Source organism: Anolis carolinensis, unplaced genomic scaffold (genome assembly GCF_035594765.1).
Source record: "Anolis carolinensis isolate JA03-04 unplaced genomic scaffold, rAnoCar3.1.pri scaffold_13, whole genome shotgun sequence".
In the NCBI taxonomy this organism is placed as follows: Eukaryota; Metazoa; Chordata; class Lepidosauria; order Squamata; family Dactyloidae; genus Anolis; species Anolis carolinensis.
Window position 1 is genome coordinate 8,049,794 of NW_026943824.1, and position 23,299 is coordinate 8,073,092.

The 23,299-nt window shown below is 51.2% G+C and overlaps 2 protein-coding genes across 10 annotated transcripts in view; one reads left to right on the plus strand and one right to left on the minus strand.

Annotated features, from left to right (window-relative positions):
* katnip (katanin interacting protein) lies at positions 1-19,826 on the minus strand. 7 transcript variants are annotated; one of them, XM_062964388.1, is made up of 27 exons: positions 19,691-19,826; positions 15,891-15,967; positions 14,920-15,101; positions 14,456-14,550; positions 14,032-14,166; positions 13,643-13,765; positions 11,701-11,953; positions 10,922-11,062; positions 10,464-10,633; positions 10,175-10,254; positions 9,937-10,039; positions 9,590-9,802; positions 8,950-9,087; positions 7,004-7,808; positions 4,786-5,568; positions 4,418-4,623; positions 4,113-4,185; positions 3,719-3,896; positions 3,187-3,352; positions 2,917-3,074; positions 2,744-2,808; positions 2,204-2,314; positions 1,765-1,904; positions 1,249-1,350; positions 898-1,058; positions 647-738; positions 1-467 (listed from the first exon to the last, which is right to left on the minus strand). In XM_062964388.1, the coding sequence occupies exons 2-27, from the start codon at positions 15,950-15,952 to the stop codon at positions 409-411; spliced, it is 4,794 nt and encodes a 1,597-aa protein (XP_062820458.1). In that variant the 5' UTR covers positions 15,953-15,967; positions 19,691-19,826; the 3' UTR covers positions 1-408. The 7 variants fall into 7 exon arrangements, with proteins under 7 accessions (XP_062820458.1, XP_062820457.1, XP_062820456.1 ...); XM_062964387.1 differs by having other exon boundaries at positions 10,169-10,254; XM_062964386.1 differs by having other exon boundaries at positions 10,163-10,254.
* gtf3c1 (general transcription factor IIIC subunit 1) overlaps positions 19,792-23,299 on the plus strand; it is a 15,996-nt gene continuing 12,488 nt past the window's right edge. For 2 of the 3 annotated variants that reach the window (XM_062964380.1, XM_062964381.1), the window contains exons 1-5: positions 19,792-20,165; positions 21,842-22,090; positions 22,196-22,369; positions 22,760-22,903; positions 22,983-23,079. In XM_062964380.1, coding sequence (XP_062820450.1) covers positions 19,792-20,165; positions 21,842-22,090; positions 22,196-22,369; positions 22,760-22,903; positions 22,983-23,079 — 1,038 coding nt within the window. The remainder of the gene's footprint in view (positions 20,166-21,841; positions 22,091-22,195; positions 22,370-22,759; positions 22,904-22,982; positions 23,080-23,299) is intronic. The other variant, XM_062964382.1, reaches the window with a different exon arrangement.

Sequence of the window (23,299 nt, forward strand, 5' to 3'; positions counted from 1 at the left end):
CTTTGTTCAGGGCAGACTTTATTGGAGGCACCCACAAACACCCTGACAAACACACAGGGAGGGAGTGCCACTTCCTCGCTGGCTGTGGTGCCGGCTTCCCCTTTCCTCTGCAGCCTATGGCTTAGGGGCAGGGGGCCTTAGCAGGAGCCTAGCCCTACAGTTGCCCCCATATTGTTGGGCTTCGAGGCAGAGGTAAGCAGGGCTCTGGTTGGCAAAGGGATTTAATGGCACTGCAGCTGAGGAGGGGCCTGGTTCTGGCTGCCTCTCCTCTTCCTCCCAACCCACCTGCTGCAAAGAGTTCTGTCCTTCAGTCTCTTACTGGGCAGCTCACTGACGCTTCTCTCTCCATTCAAGGCTGGGACCAGTGGGACGGACAGACCCTCCTCGAGAGCACTGCTTCTCTTCCCCTCACTGCCTGGGCCTCCGCAGCAGTCCTTTGTCCCGAATGCAAGTCTTAGGGCGCAGGGCTGTTGAGAGGAGAGGTCTCAGCCACTCCTGCTGCCCCTCCCTCTGGCCCTCTGGAAAACATCTCCCTCTGGCAAGGGCCAAACAGCAGGAAGCGGCACTTGCTGAGGCCAAGAGGGTGGAGGAAGCCTTTCTGGGGAGGACCAAGAGTCTCCAGCCCAAAGGGGGGGGGGGAACCCACCTGGGTCAGCTGCCACTTGTTTCTTTCGGGAGGAAGAGGAAATAACCTGGTTTTCATTCATCAGCCGCACATCCTGGTCCTCAATGTGGTTGCTGTCAAGCCAACAGGAAATTTCAAGGGGCCGGAAGTGGAAATGAGGAAGTGGCTAGAGCCACCCCCCATGCAGCCTACTTCTCCCCCCACCCCCCCGGAACCTGTGGTGAAGCGTAGATAGATGGCAACTTCAAAACACAAAAATGCGCCCAACCCACCTGATGACGGTGCTCTTCTCCTGGCGGCAAATCTTCTCATTGTCCGTGAAGAGAATGGTGTGATAGGGGACCACCGGGTCACAGGTGGGCAGGATGCCCTGGACCAAGTGGCCCACCGACTCCAGGATCCCATTGTACACCAACAGGTCATCCACCAGGAGCTGGGCAGCAGAAAGAGAGGAGAGAATCAGCCTCCTACCAAGGCGGATCATCATTAGACAAGCCCCCTGTGCCCCCCTACCATGGTCATCACAAATCTTTTGGGGGTCATCCAGATGACTCTGCTTCCAAACCACAGCACTCCAGGCCCAGAGAAAGCCCCATTAGAAGATCTGAGGAAGCGGCACTTACCCCAAACTCCTTGACGCCTCGTTGGGGAGTTTTTGCATAGTTCCACAGCTTGATCATGGAGACGGTGGTGGGCAGGTCAAAGATCACGTAAACTCGATTCACCTGCCACCAAAACCCCGAAAAGACAATGCAGAAATGTGGTTCACCCTGACAAATCCATTTAGGGTTTGAGACCACTGTGTCTCCCATTTTTCTTACAGCTAATAAAATTATGAAGACCATAGAACTCAAGCCCCAATTGGGAGATGATGGGAGACCTTACCCTTCTACAGACCAACCGCCCCTGTCTTGGTTCATGGGTCAGCAATGCCCACTCGTGGATCTCGGCTGACCTTAACAAACTAGGACTGGCCGATCCCAGCCCTAGCCAATCCGCCTGACCCCCTGAAGCTGCCTTCCCTCTCACTCGGAGTGGCACCAGGAGAAGGACCTCTGGTGCTTGAGTGGACCCTCAGGGCAAGACCAGGAAGGCTAACAGGAGAAGCATGAGCAGAGCGCCATGTGCTGGAGACCTACCAGGCCAGGAAGGATGGGGGCCAGCCACAAGTGCCTCCCATCGTTGGAATTGTTCACGCCATCAATGAGTTTGTCCGGAGTACGGACGTCTCCACTGATCCCCTCGAGGATGTTGACGCTGTCTGGGAAGGCAGCAATGTCTGGTGCAGCCATGTCAAGGGCACCTCTGAGCTAATCTTGCAGATGATGCCCCCCCCCCCCACCAAATTTGGCAAGATCACCCTTTCTCTCCTAGTGACTCACAGGGAACAGGCAGCCAGTGGCCCATCCATTGGCTGACCCTGGTATATGACCCTGGGTCCTGGCAGGGTCTCCTTTGGCCCAGAAGGAACAAGGACTCCTGCTGCTGGCTCATACATTTGGCCTGAAGGGCAATGGGGTCTCCATCCCAAAGCACCCCCCATCATCCGCCAGACCTGCGGATTTCTGGGAAGGATACTGTTCTCTCTGAGAGGGATCCTCTCCCCGCAGACGTTGTACAGCTCCAGTCCGTTCAGGCCGATGTAATAGGGATCCCCCCAACTGGTCAGCAGCTGGAATTGGAAAATGACTGAAAGGATGTTGAGGAAACCAGCAGCACAAGGAAAGTGTTTCTGGCCCATCCCTGCTCTTCCCTGGCTCTGAGCTACCAAGAGGTCACAAAGACTATCTTCCTGAAGAAGAAGGTGGCCAAGTAATAGCCTTTGGAACAAATATTTTGAAGCGAATCCAGGGGAAGAAGCCAAGCAATCTTCACTCACCCAGCAATGCTGAGGGGCCCTTGACTTCCCTGTGTCCCTCTGGCGGAAAGTGGGGAAAAGCAGCACCCCAGGGAGGACAGGTCAGTTCAGGTGAAGGACCCTGTTCTCCCAGAAGCTGGCGTCCAATAAGACCACCTCTCAATTTGGATGCAGTACATATGTTGGCATGACAGGGAGAGGAGCCCCAGCCCAAGGAGGCCAGGGACAGAAGGCCAGGAAAGCCATACAGGGAAGGATACAGCCACAAGGCATCAAGGGAGCCTCATAGTCCATGCTGGCTTGTTCCACCACATTTGTCTCTGTCCTGCCAAAATAAAGAATCCCCATGTCAACACTTCCAGAGACCGCCCTCCCCCTCCACCAATGGCCCTTGCGCTACAGCAGGCAACTGTCTCAGGGTTTCGTGGCTCACCGCTCAGAGACTGGAAGGTTAGGGCCCTCTGCCAGGTAGTCCATGAAGAGAATCTCCTGCGCAAAGTCAAAGTGGCAGCTGCCAGGCCCCTTGCGGACAAGGAAACCCCCCAGTGGAGAGATGCGGAAGCCATCCAGGGAGACATGGACCACCTTCGCCTGGGAAGAGGGCAGGGCGGTACAGGGGGTGAGGGGCCAGGGACTCCATAGGTCGCTGAAGAGAAGCCCAGCTCCACAAGCCCCGTGCTCTTCCAAGGCGGCCCCTACTCACCCCTCGGTACGTGTCTTCAGGAGACTTGTTGTAATTCCAGATGCGGAGCCCCGCAATGCTCTTTGCTTGAGGGAACTGGATGGTGAGCATGTGATCCTCCCCAGGTCTGAAGGGGATGAGCCACATGTGGTGGTCCTCCATTGTGATGTTCGTCCCATCAATTAATCTAAGAGGAGGAAGCAGAAGAGGAGCTCGGCAAGGGCATTTGGAACAGTGCTACACAGAGGAGGGAAAACACATTTCAAGTTGCTTTAGAGCCCTAGACCTGACCTGCAAAACCCTAAACAGCTCAGATTGACCGGCCTGGGTTTCAGTGGTCTGCACTGCCTTTCACACTGCCAAGATGGCTGACTTTCCACTCCTGAACTTGGCTATTCCTGTGCCAATGCGATGCAGGAGTGCTTGATGCAGCCTCCCCTACATTATCATTACCAGAAGGAGAAGGGGCACCTGTGAGCCCCTTAAAAGCCCCACCTAAATAGCCACCTGTGGTTTGGGTTCCTCCTCCATCCTTGTCTGGAGCGATACTCACTTGTCCACGGTCCGTGAGTCTTCAGTGTACTCCAAGAGGTCATTCAGGTCCTGGGGAGAAGCAGAGAGCTGGGCCGCCGAGATGGGGATAGCCTGGCCGTCCCTCCCGACCACTTCTAGCCCCGTCAGACCAAGATAATGGGAGTCTCCCCAGGAGACAGTGAAGTTCAGCAGGAGGCCTGGAAGGAGGCAGAAGACGATGGGCTCCAGCAGCCTTTCTCAGGTGATAAGAATGCAAGGCTCCTGTCCCTAGTGCTCAAGTGGAAAAAGGGCTTGTTCTGAAGGCGGTGCTGCCATGACCGCCCCTCCCTCCCAGACGTTTTCCCCTCGTTGCTGTGCATCTGTCTGCAGGAGAGGGCTCAGGGAGGCCGGCAGGCCAAAGGGAGGCCACTCACACTTCCCAAGATAGACGCCTGGCTCGGCCACTACCTCTGGGGCAGGATCCTGCAGAGATGCTTGCCTTTGGCTCTGAAAAAGCAAAGAGAGGGATTGTTTGACTACATGTGTCTTGGGACAAGAGCAGGCCTGTTCTCATGAGAGCAAAGCTCTTAGAGGAGGAGGTGGAGCACAAGTGTGAAGGCCTGTACTTCCAGATTGGCTCCTCAAGGGATTTGCTCCATGCAGGAATGGAGCTTCCTCTCCCCCCCCCCCCCCCCCAGGTGTTGCCAGAGTCCCCTGCTTCCTCTGAGGGACCCTCTACCTGCTTGCCCTCTGCCCTGAAGCCGGCCTGCGTGAAAGGCCTCTCGTCCCCCTCTCCATCTGCAGTCCTCGGCCGCCTCATCTCCTCGAGCCTCAAGCTACTGATGCCTTCGGCCTCCTCCTCGCAGGACTCATCATAACAGAAGATGGACTCCAGGATGTCATCATCAGTTGTGAACAAGATAGTGTCTCCAAACTGCTCTGGAGCTGAAAGAGGAAGAGATGCAGGTGGATTGTTGGGCCAGTCAAGATGCTTCCAGACCACCAACCAGACCCCCTGCAGAAAGTGCAGATTCCAGTCCAGGACCAGACAGCTGACCCCCCTCTGCCAGCCTCTTTCTGTGGAGTGCTGGGAAGACCGACTCGCACCTCCAGAGAGTGTCCCTGAGGCCTTGGCGATTTCCCCTTGGAAGATGCACCGCCCATCCAGCATCATGGTGACGTCCCTGGCGCCCCGGAAGGAGTGGATGCGGGACTTGTTGTAGTTCCAGACACGGATCATGGCCACCTCGCAGGGCTTGGCGAAGTCCAAGAAGACGCAGTGCGGCCTCCCAGGGGTGAAGGGGGCCAGCCAGAGATGCATGTCGTCCTGTGTCCGGTTCACTCCATCCAGTAGGTTGCTCACTACCCGGGGGTCCTTCCCGTAGGCTGGTAGGATGTTGATGTCGGGGGGGTCAGCTGTGATTCGGGCCACGGAGATGGGCTCCCCTTTGGAGCTGAAGAGCTCAACCCCGTTGAGGCCCACATAGTGCCTGTCTCCCCAGGTCGACAGGATCTCTATCTTCAGATGCTGCCCAAACGGCAGGAGTGGGATCCTGAAGTCGCCCCCTTCCTCTTCGACTCCCTGCTCCTGTTGCTGCACTGGGCCCAGACCGTCCTCCCCCTCCAGGCGCCTGGGAGTCCCCTGCCCACTTCCTGGAGCCCGGACCCGGGAGTCTCCTTGTCGGCTGGCCTTCTGCTGGAGGAGGAACTCGTCAAAGATGTCCCCCTGGAAGTCCAGGTTGGAGATGCGGCCGTGGTGCAGACGGTCGAACCTCAGGAGGGAGTTCCAAGACTCCTGCAGGGCCTCCTCCGGGGAAGTGCCACTCCACTTGGCGCGCGAGGGCCTGGCGCTGCTCCCCTTGGAAGAAGGGACCTCCCCTGAAAGAGAGCCTTTTGAGAGGGCTTTGAGGGAGGGGGTGGCTACCAGGAATGGCACTGACAGCCAAGAAGCAAGCAGGAGGGTGTCAAAGGAGGACTGGCTTTTAGGGGACTCAAGAGATGGGCATCTGTTGGGAGGGCTTTGATTGTGCTTTTCCAGCCTGGCAGAAGGGACTTGTGCTCGATGGGTCTTGAGATCTCTTCCAACTCTAGTAGTCTAATGATTGTAAAGGAGTGTGAGTACTGAAAAAACCTATTCAAATACAGTAGAGTCTCACTTATCCAAGCTAAACGGGCCGGCAGAAGCTTGGATAAGCGAATATCTTGGATAATAAGGAGAGATTAAGGAAAAGCCTATTAAACATCAAATTAGGTTATGATTTTACAAATTAAGCGCCAAAACATCATGCTGTACAACAAATTTGACAGAAAAAGTAGTTCAATATGCAGTAATCTTATGTTGTAACTACTGTATTTATAAATTTAGCACCAAAATATCATGATATATTGAAAACATTGACTACAAAAATAGCTTGGATTATCCAGAGGCTTGGATAAGCGAGGCTTGGATAAGTGAGACTCTACTGTATTAACAATTATTCAATAGTGACCCACAAGAGCCTAAAGGCTTGCCCAAAGGGCAGCCTAGTGGAGGAGCTCAGGAGAAAGATGGAAGGGTCCCTGTCCCACTGTGGCCTCAGGGAAGTTGCAGGGCCAGGATAAGGGCCCTGAGCCATGGCAGAGGCAGTTGGGAAGCTCCCCGCACCTGTTTTGTGGCAAGAGCATTTAAACCCTTTAAAGCTTGGGCCCAATGAGGAGGGAAGAGCTCCACGGGACCCAGTTGGCCAACTCTTTTCTTGAGAAACAAGCTTTTAAGAAGTTGAGTAAAAAAAGAGGGAATCCAATTGATTTGGACCCAACCCTGGTCCAAATCAAGCAGAAGCGTCGCTTTGGCCTCCTTGGGTCACAAAACCCACCCCGCCAAAAGGAAGAGGGTGCGCTGGGGAGTCTTGCCAGATGATGAATCTCATTAAAGGATTGGCATCGGATGAAATACATCCTTCAAAAAAACAAAGAGAAATTAAGCGGGGAAAATGAAGAGGGATTTAGGGGTGCCAAATATAGATTTTTCTTCCTTCACACACTTTAGGGATTGGTCAAAGCCCACTCCTCCCCTTATCCTGGCATCTGGCAATATACCCCCTCCTTTTAGTCTTCCTTCAGGCTGGAGCTCTGAGATGGGTGCTTTGGAGCAGAGGAAAGGAGAACACATCCCAGAAGCAAAGAGAGATGGATGGACGGAGGGAGATGGAGGGAGGGGAGGTATTCCTGGGGAAACAAACTAGGTCCTGTCCAGAAAGAATACAGGCAATGGCAAACACTACTGCCCGCTGTCTGGGGGATTATGGGAGCTGAAGCCCTATCCCCACTGAGCCCCAGTACTTACCTCTCTCAGGCTGGCCTTCTTCCTCTCCGCAGAAGAGTTCCCAGCCCAGTACCTCCTTCCCTTGGCCGCCCGGGTTTCGTCCCACAGGAAACAACTCTGCAATAGGGCTACGCTGGGAAGGGAGGGGGCCCAGGGGGTCTGGATCAGCTGAGGGCTCCTGGCCATGGCCCCCCACCAGCAGCTTTCTCTCTGTGCCTGGCGCCTCGCTGCTGGCTCTCTCCAGTTCGGGCAGCAGGGCCTGGGGCCTCTGGCTGGCCATCCTCAGGGGGCCCCTCCTTGGGGCCCTGGGGTCCGAAGGGGCCTCTGGCTCCATCCAGGGGGGTAGCTGTGGCCTGGTGGGACCCCCCTGACCCTTCTCCCCCTTAGTCTCCAGAGGGGGCACAGTCCAAGGCGAGGAGATCAGGCTGGGCAGCGGGGAGAGCTTCCTCCCAGAAAGCCTTTCCATTTCTTCGCTCAGTGGAAGGCCATCACCCTCTTCTGGTGGCACAGATCCAGGGATTCCTGGTGAAGGGTCACTCCTGTCCACTGGGGAGGAAGAGGGATCCCCTGATGTTACAGCGGGGCTGTTGGGGGTCACTTTCTCCTCAGGGCCATCTTTTCCCAACGAGGCCTCTGGAGCCAAAGGCCCTCCTCCATCCACAGGGGCTTTCTTCCCTACCAGACAGGGACCCCTTCCCAGGAGGCTGATGGTGGTGCAGCCACTGCCGTCCACCCTGGGATTCACACAGCCTTTGGCCAGAGGGCCCTCAAAGACCAGGGCCCCATCAATGTAGACGAGGACATTCCGCGCTCCAACCTCAAGATCCTGGAGGAGAAGCAAGAGGCAAAATTGGGGGTCACAGCGCGCCTTCTCTCCCTCCCTGAAGGTCCTGTAACACTTTGGAGCTGGAGCAGGTCTCTCTGGGCAAACTATAGCCAGGTTTAATCAGAGTTTGCTCATATTTGGACAGATTGCAAAAAGCTGAGGAGGAAGAAGGGAGCACAAGGGACCTGGCTCAACGATGGCCAAACGACTTGTGTATGTGTGTGGAAAAGAAAGAGAACGCTCCTCCAGCCTACAAGGCAACTCTATAAAGAGAGAACACGACCTGCTCTTCCATTTTGATAGTCTACCTCTTATCAAATGAAAATGGCAATTTATGCCATTGCTGCCCTAAGCCTGCACCTCTGGAAGGAGGTCTCTTTCATATGGTCAACCTGGCATCAGTTAACAACAGCAAGGTTGCCGTCCCATTTCAAAAGCTCAGGAAGTGGCCCATGGCTTCCCTGTCGCTTTGAGTTGTGTCACATATCTGCGCACCTATCTAGGCACCAGGAAGGATAAGGCTTAGCCCATCTATAATCCAGAACAGAAAATCCTCTTTCCCTCGGAACCCAGAGCCATTCTGAACAAACCGCCCAGGAGGCTCTACAAAGCGTTTGCCATCTGCTGTGGGATGCAGCTTCTACTACCCAAAATATTCCTGCTACAAACATAAACTGGGTACACACAGAGTCCCTTCTGGGAAGGAGGGAGACCAGCTGTATGGCAGGAAAAACATAAATGGTTCCCTTGCAAGCTCACACAGTTCACTGAGAACTGAGTTCAGTGGCTCCCAAAGGAGGGAGAGGTGAAAAGGGCCAAGCAGCTAGGAAGAGGACAGAGTTCTGGAGAGGGATGCTCCACTATGCAGCCACATCTGTGGTGGATTCCCAGGCAGCAGCATCTTCTGCCAATATAAGGTGACTGTCTCTCCTCCACTACAGAGCCTCCTCCTGTCTGAAGCTCCGATGACCCCCTGCTATCTCAGTCTGTTTCCACAGACTCAGTAAAGCAGCCGCAAAGATAGAAAACCCTCCTGGCCTACCAGTGGTACGCACCCGGCAAGCACTCCTGGCCTTCTGCCCACAGAGGCAGGCAAGGCACAAACAATGATGATGATGATGACAAACAAGCGATCACTTACACCAGCTGCAGGGGCGCTGTAATTCCAAATCCGGATCTTGGATAGACCAAAGTCGTCTGAGAGGCTGGGATTTCGGACCACAAAGTACAGCTGCACTGGAGGTTGGAAGATGCAGGTCCAGGGGAAGCGGCTGCTGGCCTGCAACACAATGAAGGAGACAGGGGCTCAGTGGGGCAACACCAATAAGTTGCAAGTGTCCATTGCCTTGTCTTCTGATTCCTTCTGGCCCGAGCGGCCCAGGCCCCTTTCTGACCACAGGCCAGCAGGCAAAGAGCTGCTTTGGCGCAGCTGAGAGGCGCCGGCTTGGAGGTCAACGTGAGGCCTGTTTATGTTAATCAAACTAATCAGCTTTCCAGGACGCTGACGTCCAGATTAGCAACAGGGCTGTCAAGGAAGGGGGGCATCTCCAATTCTGCTTTTCAAGATGTTGGGAGCACAACAATGTGCTTGGCGGCCTCCAAATGCTCCTCGAGAGTGATGCCTTCTAAGAACTGCCCCCCCGGGACCCCACCCCCTGCCCCCTTTGGCTCAATCAGGCCCCCAATTCCGGCCCCCTTCCAGCTGTCATCTCTTCCCTAAGCAAGTGAGGCTCCTCAGGGCACTCCTAAATCTGAAGAATGAGCTGCAGCAGGAAACTCACTTCTGGCTTTCTGTTGACCAGGGAGGTAAGGTCTCCTGGTGCATCGGAATGGCGGATGTCCACATCGTGAGGAGACACAAAGAGTTTCCCGTCATGCAAGTCAAAGAACTCCACCTCTGTCAGGCCCACCCTTGTGGCATCCCCCCAGTTGGAGAGGATCTCCACCGTGATGTAAATGGCATCTGGAATTTCCCGTTCTGGTTCTGGCTGGCCCTGGAAGGGAAATGGGATGCACCGGCACAGGATTTAAGGTAGGACATGGTGATTTCCACATGGCTTGAATGGAGGCTGGTGATAGTTGAGGTAAAACTATGATTTCTGTCAGTCTGGCCTGCCTCCATACATACCAGAATAGGAGATCCTTGATGCTCAGAGCCCCAGACTGAGGGGCCACAAGAGGTGGACTGTCTCTCGATCTCTTGCAGCACTTTCAAAAGCTTCTTCTGTTGCCTGAAGGAGGAACGGGAGGGAGGAAATGCTGGAGAGATCAATGGACAATCAAGGGATAAATATGGGGGTGTTACCTCAGGGCTGTCCCTTAGTCCCTCAGCCGAGAAGAGATTCAAAACAAACCCACACCAGCACCTGCTTCCGAGTGGCCCGATCCACTCCTGTTCCTCCAGAGGTCGGTGGGGCTCCATGGACTCAGATGATGGTGATGCTGGCTGCGCAAAGAAGAAATGACACATTTCACACATTTCTCGGGCCCAATTCATGGCCACCACAGTTGGGATCTGGGGCAATGGGTAGCCAAGGATGGCCCGGTCCACTACTTGCCCTCCCCTCGTCATCCAGCCCGAGAGGCAAAGTGTCCAATGGCCAGAGCCATTCTGAAATGAAATGAACGGGAAGAGGGATCCCAGTGGCTTCTGACCTGCATTTCAGTTGCCACCCCCAGCTGCCTGGAGAGCAGTTCCTCCTGGAGGGTCTCATTTTCTGCCGCCACAGCTTTTAGGACTATGGAGGCCGACCGCACTGGGTCCTTCTTCTCACAGAGGGCCTTCCGGATTGCAGAGAGAGGCCTTTCCGATCGGCTCACCGGCCCTGACACCCAAAGAAGCAGAATGTCCCTTTTGAAAAGTGTTTTCTCTAAACCCGATCCCTTGATCATCCATGGATCTCTTCTGTTCGAGGCATGTGAAAGCGGAAAAGGGGTGGAAGTGCAAAAGCAGTGGACCCAGCCCCTCTTTCCCCTGTGCTTCAATACTTGAGTCAGGCCTGGGAGATTACCCAGAAAGGGTAACTGGGCTCTCTCTGTGGCCCTGGCATCTCTTTCCCACAAGCTCTGTGGACCAGAGCCACTGTGACACAAGCAAGAACTGTCTCACTCACTGGAGAGGCTCAGTTCCTGCTGTTCTTGGCATTGGCACTCAGTGGACAGCGGGTGGTCTGTGTGGCTCATGGGTTTGGTAGGAATGTAGGCATCAGTGCCCTCCTTTCTTCTGGCAGAGAGGCTCCGCTCCTTCCTGAGACCTGCAAGAAAGGACCAGCAGGAAGGGCTCAAAGGTGGAGGCAGCTGTTGTTGGCAAAGGCTGAGGCAGGCCGACTTCGGGGCCCACTGTTCTCAGCTACGTCTGGGTCACACAGCAGGAGAACAGCTGCTTGAGACCCGTTTTCCACATCTGGGCTATACCACTAGCCCTCTGAGTGGGACACATCATGGCTTCATACACGTGAGTGTGTTAGACAAGCAAGGCTATGTTGCAAGGCACCATCCTCAAACAACCTCACCCACTGTTAGGGTACAATTAGATAAAAAGCTTTAAAAAACTAAAATCCTGCAAAAGTTAGTATCTATGGCTACCAAAATTTCCTGGTAGATTTTCAGACCTCTTTGTTATTTATTTATTTAATTTATTTACAGCATTTATATTCCGCCCTTCTCACCCCGAAGGGGACTCAGGGTGGATCACATTGCACACATAAAGGCAAACATTCAATGCCATAACATAGAACAGAGACAGAGACAAGACGCAGGCACGGGCTGGCCTCGAACTCAGAGTGATTTGTTGCAGCTGGCTTGCTTTCCAGCTTGCACCACAGCCCGGCCTAGACATATAACGGACCCAACTTTTCTTCCTTTAACAGAGTTAGCACACAACTGGGCTTACTTGGGTAGCTTGGCTTAAATTCCAGTGTGACCAAAGAGCCGGCTTCTGTGCCATGGCCCCTTCCCTTGGCAGGGGAAATGGAGGAGCTCCTGAGGACTGGCTCAAGGCCCTCTCTGGCCATCTCCGTGGGGCTCTCTTCCTCAGAGGGCTCAGCAGGAACATCCTCCTCCACAGAGTCGGTGTCCTCTCCCTCTGATGAATCTTCCTCCATCCTGTTCTGGCTCACAGTGAACTCCAAAGTCCGACGTAGCTCCTGGGACAAATGCCGGAGAAGGCAGAGAAGAAGCAATGGGGTTGCTGCAAGTCTTAAGAGGCCCAAAAAAGCCCTCAGTTAAGAATGAAATATTTGGCAAATCAATTAAGGTATATTATTGAAGGGATTATAGGACAAGAGGATTTAGAATGGTTAGAAGAAGAGAGTAAAGATATAGATATGAAATTAGAGAATATTTTCTTCATAGGGAAAACCAGGAATTCGGAGAAGAAATGGTATAATAAAATAGGGAACCCCTTTTTAAAAAATATATTAGAAATCTGGACTAAGTATGAAGAAAAACAAATACCACCGATCTCCCCATTAACACCGGTGTTAATTACAAAAAATTTCCCAATAAATCTCAAAAGGGAGTTAGAAAATTTAAAGAAAAAGGAATGATGAAATTAAAGGATTGGGAATCAAAAATGGAAAATCTAGGGGAGATAAGGAATCAACTATCAGGGAGTATTGGGTGATATAAAGTTCTACAATTGGAAAGATGGGCAAGGGAAATAAGAAAGAAATATAAGGGAGAAAGAGAACTTACAAAATTTGAGAAGATGATTAATCAAAGGGGGGGAAGGGAAGGAAAAGAAAGAACTAAAGGTATAACAAGTGATATTTACAAATTGCTAAAAGATAAAGAGCAGGAGCAGGATCACCTTAAAGAAATGTGGGAGTTAGATTGCAGTAAGGAAATACACCCTCAAATGTGGAATATGCGTATATTAAAAACATGTCTATAAGAATAAAAGAGAATTATTATAAAGTGGTTTGGAGATGGTACCTCACACCAATTAGATTAAATCAAATTGATAAGAAATACTCTAAGCAGTGCTGGAGGGGCTTTCAGGAAATTGGTACATATATGTGGTGGTCCTGTAAATATGTCCAAAAATTTTGGGAGAACGTTTTTAAAGAAATAAAGGGAATCATCAAAACAGAAATAACAGGAACGCCTGAAATAGCACTGTTGTCATTTATGGATAATATTCAAATATCAAAAGAGTTAAAGGAACTAATCGCCAACTTGGTAACAGCAGCAAGATTGTTAATAGCCAAAAAATGGAAAGGAAGGGAGGAGTGCCAATTGGAAGAATGGTATAAGGAGATTTGGGATATTGCAATAAATGATAAATTGACATGTAATATTAAAATTAAAAGAGGGTTATTAAAAAAGGATGATTTTGGGAAGTTTGTATACATAGAAGGAAAGGGGGAAAACCTGTAAAAGAAACAATGGAATTTTGGAAATAAATATTGTAATTGGCTGGTCTGGGGTGAAGGGATAGCACTAGGTGAAGGGTAACAAAAGGTAATATAGTTAGAGAGTGAAAATACCATAGGAGCTATGATATACATAACTCTGTATTGCAAATTTGTTAAAGAATGTATACGTTTTAAGTACTAAATATGTAAAATGTAAAATTTTTCAGTAATTTAAATAAAGAACTGAAGAAAAAAAAAGAATGAAATATTTGCTTATTTTCTTGGCATGCCATGCGACTATGGCAGCAGCCATACACCTGTTATAGGAAGCAAGGCTACTAAATATCCTCATATTTAATGTTGCAGTTTTAAAAACTACTGAAATGCTCCCTTCTTTTCCAACACCTTGACAGTGAAGCCAATGAAAGTGTGGCCCATTTGTCACTGGCAATTTCAAAACTCAGACCTTGTCAGTACCTTGACATCTTCGAGGCTGAGCCGCAACCTTCCCTTTTCTGCATCATTGCTCAAGCTCTGTCCTGCCTCTGAGTCAAGGAGGATAACATCATCAGAAACTGCACTTTCAGGGGACACAAGGCTCTGGAAACAAAAGCTGACACTCAGGGAAATCTATTTATAGATGCTATTGCTCCTAAACAATATTGGCAAACTGCCAATAGCAAAAGCTTCCATCAGGTGATGGGAGCAGAATAAATTGACAGCTCAGAACCTTACTTTTAAAAAAGCACAGCCATCACATTCTGCACTGCTTTTGGAATATTGGCAAATGCATGTCATAGAAATACCTGTGTTGGTAATTCAACTTTGATTTTAACTGGTGTCTACAGGAGTGAAGACACTATTACCTGGGCAGGACCATTCTGCTCATAGTCCTCTGCTTGCAGGTCTTGGCTTTCATACGGTTCAAAGTCCTCTGAGTATTCAGAAGGAGGGGCAATGTGGAGCTTGGCCCCACTTTCAGTTCTGATCTGCACTGCTTTCTGTAAAATTCAGGAAACACAGTGTGTGAACATGGACCTTTTGAGGAATAAACAGTGTCCAACATAATCCAATGAGATCTTCTCTGCCTGACCTAGCTGTCTTCTATCAACTCTGCCATCCCATTGGTCTGGAGACCACCTTCATCTACATTTGGAGAACAGCAAGCAGCTCTGACCCCAGCTGTGAGGCAGAAGCCTTGCCTCCCCTTCTGCTCACAAAAGCTTTGTAAAAGAATTTGCCAAAGAGGGAAGGCAAAGTCCCTTATGTCCCAAGGTCAGCCTTCCATACCTGGAGCCACTCCCGGCGCTGGATCTTACTAGGTGCGCTTTGTGTGGCCCTCCCTTGCACACCCCCTTCTCTGAGCAGGCTGCTTGCATTGGTGTCTGAAAGGAAATGGAAGGCAAAGACATGCGACTGGAGAAGCCAAAGGACTGCTATTGCAAATGATAGGACAGGAAGAAACCATTGTAGCAGATGCTTTTATTTTCTGGCTCTATATACCCTGCCCCCTTGTTGAAAGACGTAACTTACCTGCCAATAGCAAAATTATGTTTTTTAAAAGTAGGGTTTTATATAACATTCTGCTGTGTGTTGAAGTCTTTTTCCTGTTTTTTTCCCTTTGTAATTCCAGAAAGAAGGTAAATTTAACAGGTTAAATCTGTCTTGACAGCAAAAACACAATTTATATTTCTGCAGTTAATAATTATGAATCTTCTTAACACATTTAAGGCTACCGCTACAAAGGGACTCACAGTGAACTCCAAGGTTTCTCCTTGTTGCCCCGGTGCTTCTCCTGGGAATGTACTGTACAATCGCCTTCCTGCGCTGGTTACTTGCTTCCGAGTTCGCTCCGTTCACGTACAGAGTGAACCCTTGCTCCAGCTGCTCCAGCCGGGTCTGTATCGGGTCTTTCCTTTTGAGCTGCTTCAGTATCCTAAAATAAACAACACACTTTCGTTCGGGTTGCTGTGAGTTTTCTGGGCTGTATGGCCATGTTCCAAAAGCATTCTCTCCTTATGTTTCGCCCACATATATGGCAGACATCCTCACAGGTTGTGAGGTTTATTGGAAAACTTATGCAAGTAGGATTTATATTTCTGTGGAATATCTGGGGTGGAAGTAAGGATCTTGTCTGCTTGAGGCATTGCTCAACAGCCCGGAAAACTCACAGGAACCTAGTGATTCCGGCCATGAAAGCCTTTGACAACACACTTTCATTCCTTTGTGAAAATCATCCAAGGACCTTATTCTCACTAAAGGAAACTGAGATTCAGACAAGACCTGGGCTGGAAGGGAACAAGGTGGGACAGGGCTTTTGTATTTTAAAAAACGAATAAAGAGATCCTCAGCAACAAACTGGAGGCCTCAGCGAATATGCCTGAGCCCCTGGTGGTGCAATTTGTCAGCAGGACTGCTGACCAAAAGGTCATTAGTTTGAATCTGGAGAGTGGGGTGAACCCCCGTCTGTCAGCTTCCAATGCGGGGACATGAGAGAAGCCTCCCACAGGATGGTAAAACATCTGGGCGTCCCCTAGGCAATGTCCTTGCAGACGGCCAATTTTCTCACACCAGAAGCGACTTGCAATTTCTCAAGTCACTCCTGACATGTAAAAAAAAAAAAAAGCTTAGATGCCACAGTGAAAGCCTTTTATCCAGCCATCGAGAAACCACTGAAGATTCCTTTCCAGTCTTGAAGCCTCCAGGTTTGAGCAGAGCCTCCTACCTGTTCCTCTGCTGGAGCAGAACTAAGTGTTCGTCGTGCTTCTCATCAAAGTCTGTCACCATGGCCCCGGATTGCACCTGAAGCAGAGAACCAAGGCAAAAACACAAGCAGCTCAGCAATACTGGAGGAGTGTGAGGCAAGTCGAGGGCAGGCAGCATCTCCCAATGAGTCCAGCTGAGCATGTTCTTTGACGTCATTCTCTAGGAGTTCAGCTGATGTATTATCTCGTGTTCTCTTAGCATTTAGGCATCCCCCCATTAGACTGACATATAATGCAATCTGAACTCGGTTGCATGAGTCTACACTAGGCATGGGCCAACTCGGATCCTCCCTCCAGGTGTTTTGGACTTCAACTCCCACCATTCCTAACAGCCTCTGGTCCTTTACTTTTGCTTAAGCGGCTGAGGGGGGAAAGGAAGGGGTCTGGGGTTGTTAGGAATGGTGGGAGTTGAAATCCAAAACACCTGGAGGGCTGAGGGGGGAAAGAAAGGGGTCTGAGGTTGTTAGGAATGGTGGGAGTTGAAATCCAAAACACCTGGAGGGCTGAGGGAGGAAAGAAAGGGGTCTGGGGTTGTTAGGAATGGTGGGAGTTGAAATCCAAAACACCTGGAGGGCTGAGGGGGGAAAGAAAGGGGTCTGGGGTTGTTAGGAATGGTGGGAGTTGAAATCCAAAACACCTGGAGGGCTGAGGGGGGGGGAAAGAAAGGGGTCTGGGGTTGTTAGGAATGGTGGGAGTTGAAATCCAAAACACCTGGAGGGCTGAGGGGGGGAAGAAAGGGGTCTGGGGTTGTTAGGAATGGTGGGAGTTGAAATCCAAAACACTTGGAGGGCTGAGGGGGGGGGGGGGGAAGAAAGGGGTCTGGGGGTGTTAGGAATGGTGGGAGTTGAAATCCAAAACACCTGGAGGGCTGAGGGGGGGAAGAAAGGGGTCTGGGGTTGTTAGGAATGGTGGGAGTTGAAATCCAAAACACTTGGAGGGCTGAGGGGGGGGGGGGGGAAGAAAGGGGTCTGGGGTTGTTAGGAATGGTGGGAGTTGAAATCCAAAACACCTGGAGGGCTGAGGGGGGGAAGAAAGGGGTCTGAGGTTGTTAGGAATGGTGGGAGTTGGAGTCCAAAACACCTGGAGGGCTGAGGGGGGAAAGAAAGGGGTCTGGGGTTGTTAGGAATGGTGGGAGTTGGAGTCCAAAACACCTGGAGGGCTGAGGGGGGAAAGAAAGGGGTCTGGGGTTGTTAGGAATGGTGGGAGTTGAAATCCAAAACACCTGGAGGGCTGAGGGGGGAAAGAAAGGGGTCTGGGGTTGTTAGGAATGGTGGGAGTTGGAGTCCAAAACACCTGGAGGGCTGAGGGGGGGAAGAAAGGGGTCTGGGGTTGTTAGGAATGGTGGGAGTTGAAATCCAAAACACCTTGAGGGCCGAGGGGGGGAAGAAAGGGGTCTGGGGTTGTTAGGAATGGTGGGAGTTGAAATCCAAAACACCTGGAGGGCTGAGGGGGGGGGAAGAAAGGGGTCTGGGGTTGTTAGGAATGGTGGGAGTTGAAATCCAAAACACCTGGAGGGCTGAGGGGGGGAAGAAAGGGGTCTGAGGTTGTTAGGAATGGTGGGAGTTGGAGTCCAAAACACCTGGAGGGCTGAGGGGGGAAAGAAAGGGGTCTGGGGTTGTTAGGAATGGTGGGAGTTGAAATCCAAAACACCTGGAGGGCTGAGGGGGGGAAGAAAGGGGTCTGAGGTTGTTAGGAATGGTGGGAGTTGAAATCCAAAACACCTGGAGGGCTGAGGGGGGGAAGAAAGGGGTCTGAGGTTGTTAGGAATGGTGGGAGTTGAAATCCAAAACACCTGGAGGGCTGAGGGGGGGAAGAAAGGGGTCTGAGGTTGTTAGGAATGGTGGGAGTTGAAATCCAAAACACCTGGAGGGCTGAGGGGGGGAAGAGAGGGGTCTGGGGTTGTTAGGAATGGTGGGAGTTGAAATCCAAAACACCTGGAGGGCTGAGGGGGGGAAGAGAGGGGTCTGGGGTTGTTAGGAATGGTGGGAGTTGAAATCCAAAACACCTGGAGGGCTGAGGGGGGGAAGAGAGGGGTCTGGGGTTGTTAGGAATGGTGGGAGTTGAAATCCAAAACACCTGGAGGGCTGAGGGGGGGAAGAAAGGGGTCTGAGGTTGTTAGGAATGGTGGGAGTTGAAATCCAAAACACCTGGAGGGCTGAGGGGGGGAAGAGAGGGGTCTGGGGTTGTTAGGAATGGTGGGAGTTGAAATCCAAAACACCTGGAGGGCTGAGGGGGGGAAGAGAGGGGTCTGGGGTTGTTAGGAATGGTGGGAGTTGAAATCCAAAACACCTGGAGGGCTGAGGGGGGGAAGAAAGGGGTCTGAGGTTGTTAGGAATGGTGGGAGTTGAAATCCAAAACACCTGGAGGGCTGAGGGGGGGAAGAGAGGGGTCTGGGGTTGTTAGGAATGGTGGGAGTTGAAATCCAAAACACCTGGAGGGCTGAGGGGGGGAAGAAAGGGGTCTGGGGTTGTTAGGAATGGTGGGAGTTGAAATCCAAAACACCTGGAGGGCTGAGGGGGGAAAGAAAGGGGTCTCGGGTTGTTAGGAATGGTGGGAGTTGAAATCCAAAACACCTGGAGGGCTGAGGGGGGGAAGAAAGGGGTCTGAGGTTGTTAGGAATGGTGGGAGTTGAAATCCAAAACACCTGGAGGGCTGAGGGGGGGAAGAAAGGGGTCTGAGGTTGTTAGGAATGGTGGGAGTTGAAATCCAAAACACCTGGAGGGCTGAGGGGGGGGAAGAAAGGGGTCTGAGGTTGTTAGGAATGGTGGGAGTTGAAATCCAAAACACCTGGAGGGCTGAGGGGGGAAAGAAAGGGGTCTGGGGTTGTTAGGAATGGTGGGAGTTGAAATCCAAAACACCTGGAGGGCTGAGGGGGGGAAGAAAGGGGTCTGAGGTTGTTAGGAATGGTGGGAGTTGAAATCCAAAACACCTGGAGGGCTGAGGGGGGGAAGAAAGGGGTCTGAGGTTGTTAGGAATGGTGGGAGTTGAAATCCAAAACACCTGGAGGGCTGAGGGGGGGAAGAAAGGGGTCTGAGGTTGTTAGGAATGGTGGGAGTTGAAATCCAAAACACCTGGAGGGCTGAGGGGGGGAAGAAAGGGGTCTGGGGTTGTTAGGAATGGTGGGAGTTGAAATCCAAAACACCTGGAGGGCTGAGGGGGGGAAGAAAGGGGTCTGGGGTTGTTAGGAATGGTGGGAGTTGGAGTCCAAAACACCTGGAGGGCTGAGGGGGGGAAGAAAGGGGTCTGGGGTTGTTAGGAATGGTGGGAGTTGAAATCCAAAACACCTGGAGGGCTGAGGGGGGGAAGAAAGGGGTCTGGGGTTGTTAGGAATGGTGGGAGTTGAAATCCAAAACACCTGGAGGGCTGAGGGGGGGAAGAAAGGGGTCTGGGGTTGTTAGGAATGGTGGGAGTTGAAATCCAAAACACCTGGAGGGCTGAGGGGGGGAAGAGAGGGGTCTGGGGTTGTTAGGAATGGTGGGAGTTGAAGTCCAAAACACCTGGAGGGCTGAGGGGGGGAAGAAAGGGGTCTGGGGTTGTTAGGAATGGTGGGAGTTGAAATCCAAAACACCTGGAGGGCTGAGGAGGAAAAGAAAGGGGTCTGAAGTTGTTAGGAATGGTGGGAGTTGAAGTCCAAAACACCTGGAGGGCTGAGGGGGGAAAGAAAGGGGTCTGAGGTTGTTAGGAATGGTGGGAGTTGAAATCCAAAACACCTGGAGGGAGGGCCCAAGTTGGCCAGTGCCCGGTGTGTGTGTATATATACCGAGCCAGGCGGCGCTCCGAGTCCCCGGCCCAGCCAGGCTCCGCGGCGAGGCTCAAGAGGCCTCCTCCTTGTTCTTCAGGCCCGCCTGTTGGGCCGTTGCTATGGCGACGCGAGGAGGTCCGGGAGAGAGCGCAGACAAGGGACGTCACTTCCGATGCGCCGTGCGCTGCCTATTGGCGGAGCGGAGTCCCCCCCTCCCCCCGGCGCTCCGCTTTCCGGCCGCGCCTGTGCAGTGGGCGCCGGCAGCAGCCATGGAGGGGCTGTGGGCCGCGTTGGAGGAGGTTGCGCTTGAGGGGCTGGAGGGCATCTCGTTGGGAGGCCTCTGGGAGCGCCTGGCCGCTCGCGTGCCGCCCTTCCCGCTCTCGCCCCTCGGGGCCCAGGTCCGGGCGCTGCTCTGGTCCTCGCTGGCCGTCCACGCCGAGGTCCGCTTCGCCCTCCTTCCCAGGCCTCGCTCCCCGCTGCACCTCTACGACCGGTGAGCCTCGGGGCCTGCCTCTCAGGCCCCTTCCTTTTCCCCCTCAGCCGCTTAAGCGGCTGAGGGGGAAAAGGAAAGGGCCTGAGGCTGTGAGGAATTCTGGGAGTTGAAGTCCAAAACACCTGGAGGGTCCAAGTTTGCCCATGCCTGTTATAATGCACAGCATGAAGCCACTAATATAAGATTGAGGTGGAAAACCCTTTCTCTTCCCGCTCTGGATATGAGCTCAATTTTAAAATGAACTGTCCAAGGTGCTGCATCCCATCCCAAATACAGGCTTGGCACCTTATGATAGCTTTAATGTTAGGACTGAAGCCCTGAATGGATTCGCAGTCACATTGACTTGCAAGCCATCAAGCCAACCTATTGAATGAATGAGAAACTATCACATACCCCTGTAATGTTTGTTTACTTGAAAAGGATCTGCGTGGCTTATAGTTTAGTTACTTCCAGTTTCTTTAAAAAAATATTATAGGGATGACAAATATAGGGGATTCCTTTCAATATTATCTGAAATCTGGACTACGCATCTGTATATCTTTATTGTGAAACAAATAGAGTCTCACTTATCCAAGCTAAACAGGACGGCAGAAGCTTGGATAAGCGAATATCTTGGCTAATAAGGAGGGATTAAGGAAAAGCCTATTAAACATCAAATTAGGTCATGATTTTACAAATTAAGCATCAAAACATCATGTTACACAACAAATTTGACAGAAAAAGTAGTTCAATACGCAGTAATGTTATGTTGTAATTACTATATTTATGAATTTAGCACCAAAATATCATGATATATTGAAAACATTGACTACAAAAATGGCTTGGATAATCCAGAAGCTTGGATAAGCGAGGCTTGGATAAGTGAGACTCTACTGTACCATTGAATTTGAAAACACCTGAAGGGAGGGTCTAAGTCGGCCCATGCCTGACCTGGGTAGATACAGGCAGTCCCCATTCTTAAAGTGAATTGGAGTGGCTTGCAGGTGAACACATCAACACCAAATACAGTAGAGTCTCACTTATCCAAGACTCGCTTATCCAAGCTTCTGGATTATCCAAGCCATTTTTGTATACTGCCTCATGCACTTCCCCAAATCTCAGTCACATCCTCATGATTTTTAGTGAGAACACTGGGCAACGGTAAGGGTAAATCATCCTTCCATCCCAGTGTTTTAGTCCCATCCTCTTCACAAAACCACTAAAGCCCAAATAAACCAGGCACAGGGGTATGAATACAATGTTTTCAATATATTATATTTTGGTGCTAAATTCGTAAATACAGCAATTACAGCATAACATTACTGCATATTGAACTACCTTTTCTGTCAAATTTGTTGCAAAACACAATGTTTTGGTGCTTAATTTGTAAAATCATAACCTAATTTGATGTTTAATAGGCTTTTCCTTAATCCCTCCTTATTATCCAAGATATTCGTTTATCCAAGGTTCTGCCAGCCCGTTTAGCTCGGATAAGTGAGACTCTACTGTACACACAATCAAATACATAGATAAAATGTCCCACCATATCAAAAGCTTGCACCAAATGCAGATGTGGAGTGGACAGGTAGTAGCAATAGAACATCAGTCAAATCTCATGATTGATAGCTGACTGGGATGGCCTCAATGTACAGATTAAAACACTGCTATTAGCTCTCTATTGTATTTTTGAAACCCAGGGAGGCTGAGAGAAGTCCACTCTGTTCTCCTGGATTCAGGTATGAAGAAATTGACCCCAAGACGGGGATCCTGATAAGCAAGGGGGATCCTGTCCCCTTCGAGGATATCTATCCTGTCCACATGGTCTTGGACCACAGCGAAGGCATCCAGGGCTCCTGCCGCTACTTCCACGAGAGGGTGGACATTACAGAGCAGGTTCGGACCAGCGACATGCGGCCCTGCTGCACCTACGAGGAGGCCCAAGAGAAGTGAGTGGGGCACCTTGGGGCCTTGGCCTTTTGTTACTTGCAGTGTGACTGTGATGAAGCCCCTGAGCCCAGGTTGGCACTGACTGTCACTTTGTGGCCCTTTAGGTGGGGAGAGCGGCTGGTGCTGGTGGCCTCCCAGGCGCTGCGGCACCGGACCCTGATTGGATGGGAGGGCGACCCAGACCTCAAGCTTCCTGACTTCTCCTACTGCATCCTGGAGCGCCTCGGAAGAGCGCGATGGCAGGGGGAGCTCCAGAGGGACCTCAGCACCTCCTTCAAGTAAGAAATCAGGGTCAGCAGATGGCTTCTTGCTCCATGTATCGTCAGGCAGAAGGACATATAATAATAATAATAATAATAGATTTCGTATAAGCCATTTTGTATTAGATCAATGAAGAAGACAATAACAAAAGTTGTTTATAATATCCCTACTTTATATCCACTCTTTTATTTTTCCCCACTCCTCATGTTGTATTAATAAAATTATAGTTTTGATCTTTTTTTTGGGTAAGCCTTGATTGGCTCCCAGTTTGATGCCAGAGATGCAGGTACCAAAAGCATTCATTAATGGCATGCATAAGTTTCTTGACGGAGCTGCTCTGGTTTTTACATTTTCAAGGCCGGCTTTTTAAGTCTACTAAGATGGAGGCTGTCCATATGTCTTCACAGGGTGGATGCTGGGAAGCTGCACTACCACCGGAAGGTACTGGACCGGAACGGGCTTATCTCCATGCAGTCCCACGTGATCCGGTTGCCGTCGGGGGGCCAGCAGTACTCCATCCTTTTGTTCCTGACCCGCTTCCATGTTGACAGGTATCTGCCCACATCAGGGAAGGTAGGAACTGGGCCCTTCCCTTCTTCAGTGATTCCTCACAATACCCTTGGGTTTTAGGAGAACCAAATACGATATCCTGATGGAGAAGCTCTCCAGTATGCTAAGCAGCCGGCCAAGTCGGATGGAAACGCTGGGAAACATCAAGGAGGAGCTGGTGAGTAGTTGGTCTCTCTCTGGTTTTCTCTCCATTGTCTTGGCATTTTGTGCCACTCCGGACTCTGGAAGAAGTGTCTATTTCCCTGTGAGGGACAGGGCTGCTTCACCAGGGCCTCAGGAGGGAACACTGGAGGGCGGTCTTCACAGCAGGAGGCCCAAAAGCTGGCCACGGCCTTAGTTGTTGGAGACCAAAAGAATAGCCTTGCCTCTTTCTCTCA